The 1,738-nt window shown below is 40.7% G+C and overlaps 1 protein-coding gene across 1 annotated transcript; it reads left to right on the top strand.

Moving 5' to 3' along the window:
• Window positions 1–826, top strand: LOC125208104 (protein SODIUM POTASSIUM ROOT DEFECTIVE 3-like). Its single transcript, XM_048107661.1, has 2 exons — window positions 1–506; window positions 574–826. The coding sequence occupies exons 1-2, from the start codon at window positions 89–91 to the stop codon at window positions 753–755; spliced, it is 600 nt and encodes a 199-aa protein (XP_047963618.1). The 5' UTR covers window positions 1–88; the 3' UTR covers window positions 756–826.
• The last annotated feature ends 912 nt before the right edge of the window (window positions 827–1,738 follow it).

Below are 1,738 nucleotides of genomic sequence, written 5' to 3' on the forward strand. Positions count from 1 at the left end.
GGTGAGAGGAATCTGATTCTAAACCATCAATCGCTTTATTCCTCTTTTCTGAAACAAATCGGATTCCCAAAGCCACTACGATTTAAAGATGAAAGGAATGGATATATCGCAAGCCATCATGGAACAACAACCATCCAGCAGCGTTCTCAGCGGCAGCAGCAGCCCCGCCATCGACCGATACAATCCCATCATCACCGACTCCCGCAGATGCGCTGCCACCCCTCTCCCGCCCATTCATCGGAAGATTTCCCCCTCAACTCCCACTCCAAGCCGGAAGAGCTGGAGCTGCACCAAGCCTTCCGACTTCATCAGCCCGCCCGGCTCTACTAGGTACTTGCTGAACGGCAAGGAGCTGCTCACCACCCTATCCGATTTCGAGCCCAAATTAGATGAGACAAAACTGGCCTCCTCCTCCCCCTCGCCCGATCAGGTGGTGGTGCTAAGGGTGTCGTTGCACTGCAGAGGCTGCGAGAGGAAAATGAGGAAACATATTTCTAGAATGGCTGGTGTGTGTTTTTGTCTATTTTATATTTGTGTTTGTGTTTTTGGTGAAGATGTTTATTTGTGGTGCAGGGGTTAGGTCGTTCAACATAGATTTTGCAGCGAAGAAGGTGACGGTGGCCGGAAAGATCACGCCGTTGGAGGTGCTGTCGAGCATATCCAAGGTCAAAAACGCGCAGCTGTGGGCTCCCACCATAGCATCGGAGTTCAAAGGCGCTTGGCTTAAAGACAAAGGGACTTTTCTTCACTCTTGAATTTCATCAACCATCATGTCATCTTCATCTTTTACATTTAATTTATTACTCTCTTGGAGTTTACTTCTCAATTTCTTCACTTACTATCTCTACTAAGTATGATATTCAGCTTCATATTTACAAATATTATAGGATTAATTTCACAATGATAAGCTAGCCAAGATCTATAAATTCAAATCAATTAATTGTGAAACAGAGGTTGTAAAAATTCCGAAATGATAAAATTAATAACCCTGTCGCCAAGCCGAACTCTGTCGACAGATAAAAATTAAAATGAAATCATTATTAAAATAATTTGAAGCTATGAAAAATTCCGACCTAACGGAATATAACCAGTGACCTAGGGATTTAGGTATCATACTACAGTCCTCCATTCTTCCAATTGAGCTAAGGTCGGGATATGCTGAGCGTATCACTAATTTAAATACAACAATTATGTTTGAAAATATAACTTTTTTAGTCCTTAATCAAATATGAATCATATTACCGGTAAAATTCTAGAAAAGTTGAAAAAATTCGAACAATTAGTTCCAACAACATCTTGTGACCGGTGAGAATGAATTATTAAAAAGACAATTTAAAATGAAAGAAAACAAAAGTTAGATCAACTCTTAATGGATGTGGGGGAATATATACATTAGGGATCAGATCGAAAACAAAGGAAAAAGTGAAATCATAGATTTTGGAATATGGCTCAGGTCACAGCAGTGACTGCACTAGGCCAAGGACCTCTCATATCTCAACTGATTGCCACAAAAGGAGAACCGCTGAACGGACAAGACCACTAGAGACCAGTCAGCCCTAGATCTCAGCAATTACCGCATACCACGACCAACTCGACACGCTGATGCGCTCGGATTTTGCATTGTTTTAAGCCTTTATTTGGTCAATTTTTAATGTCAAAATCACAATTTATGTCCATATTTTACATATTTTGTCTATTTTGATATTTTGACGTGTTTTGTGAGAAATGTGCATATTTG

This window comes from Salvia hispanica, chromosome 2, assembly GCF_023119035.1.
Source record: "Salvia hispanica cultivar TCC Black 2014 chromosome 2, UniMelb_Shisp_WGS_1.0, whole genome shotgun sequence".
Classification (NCBI taxonomy): domain Eukaryota; kingdom Viridiplantae; phylum Streptophyta; class Magnoliopsida; order Lamiales; family Lamiaceae; genus Salvia; species Salvia hispanica.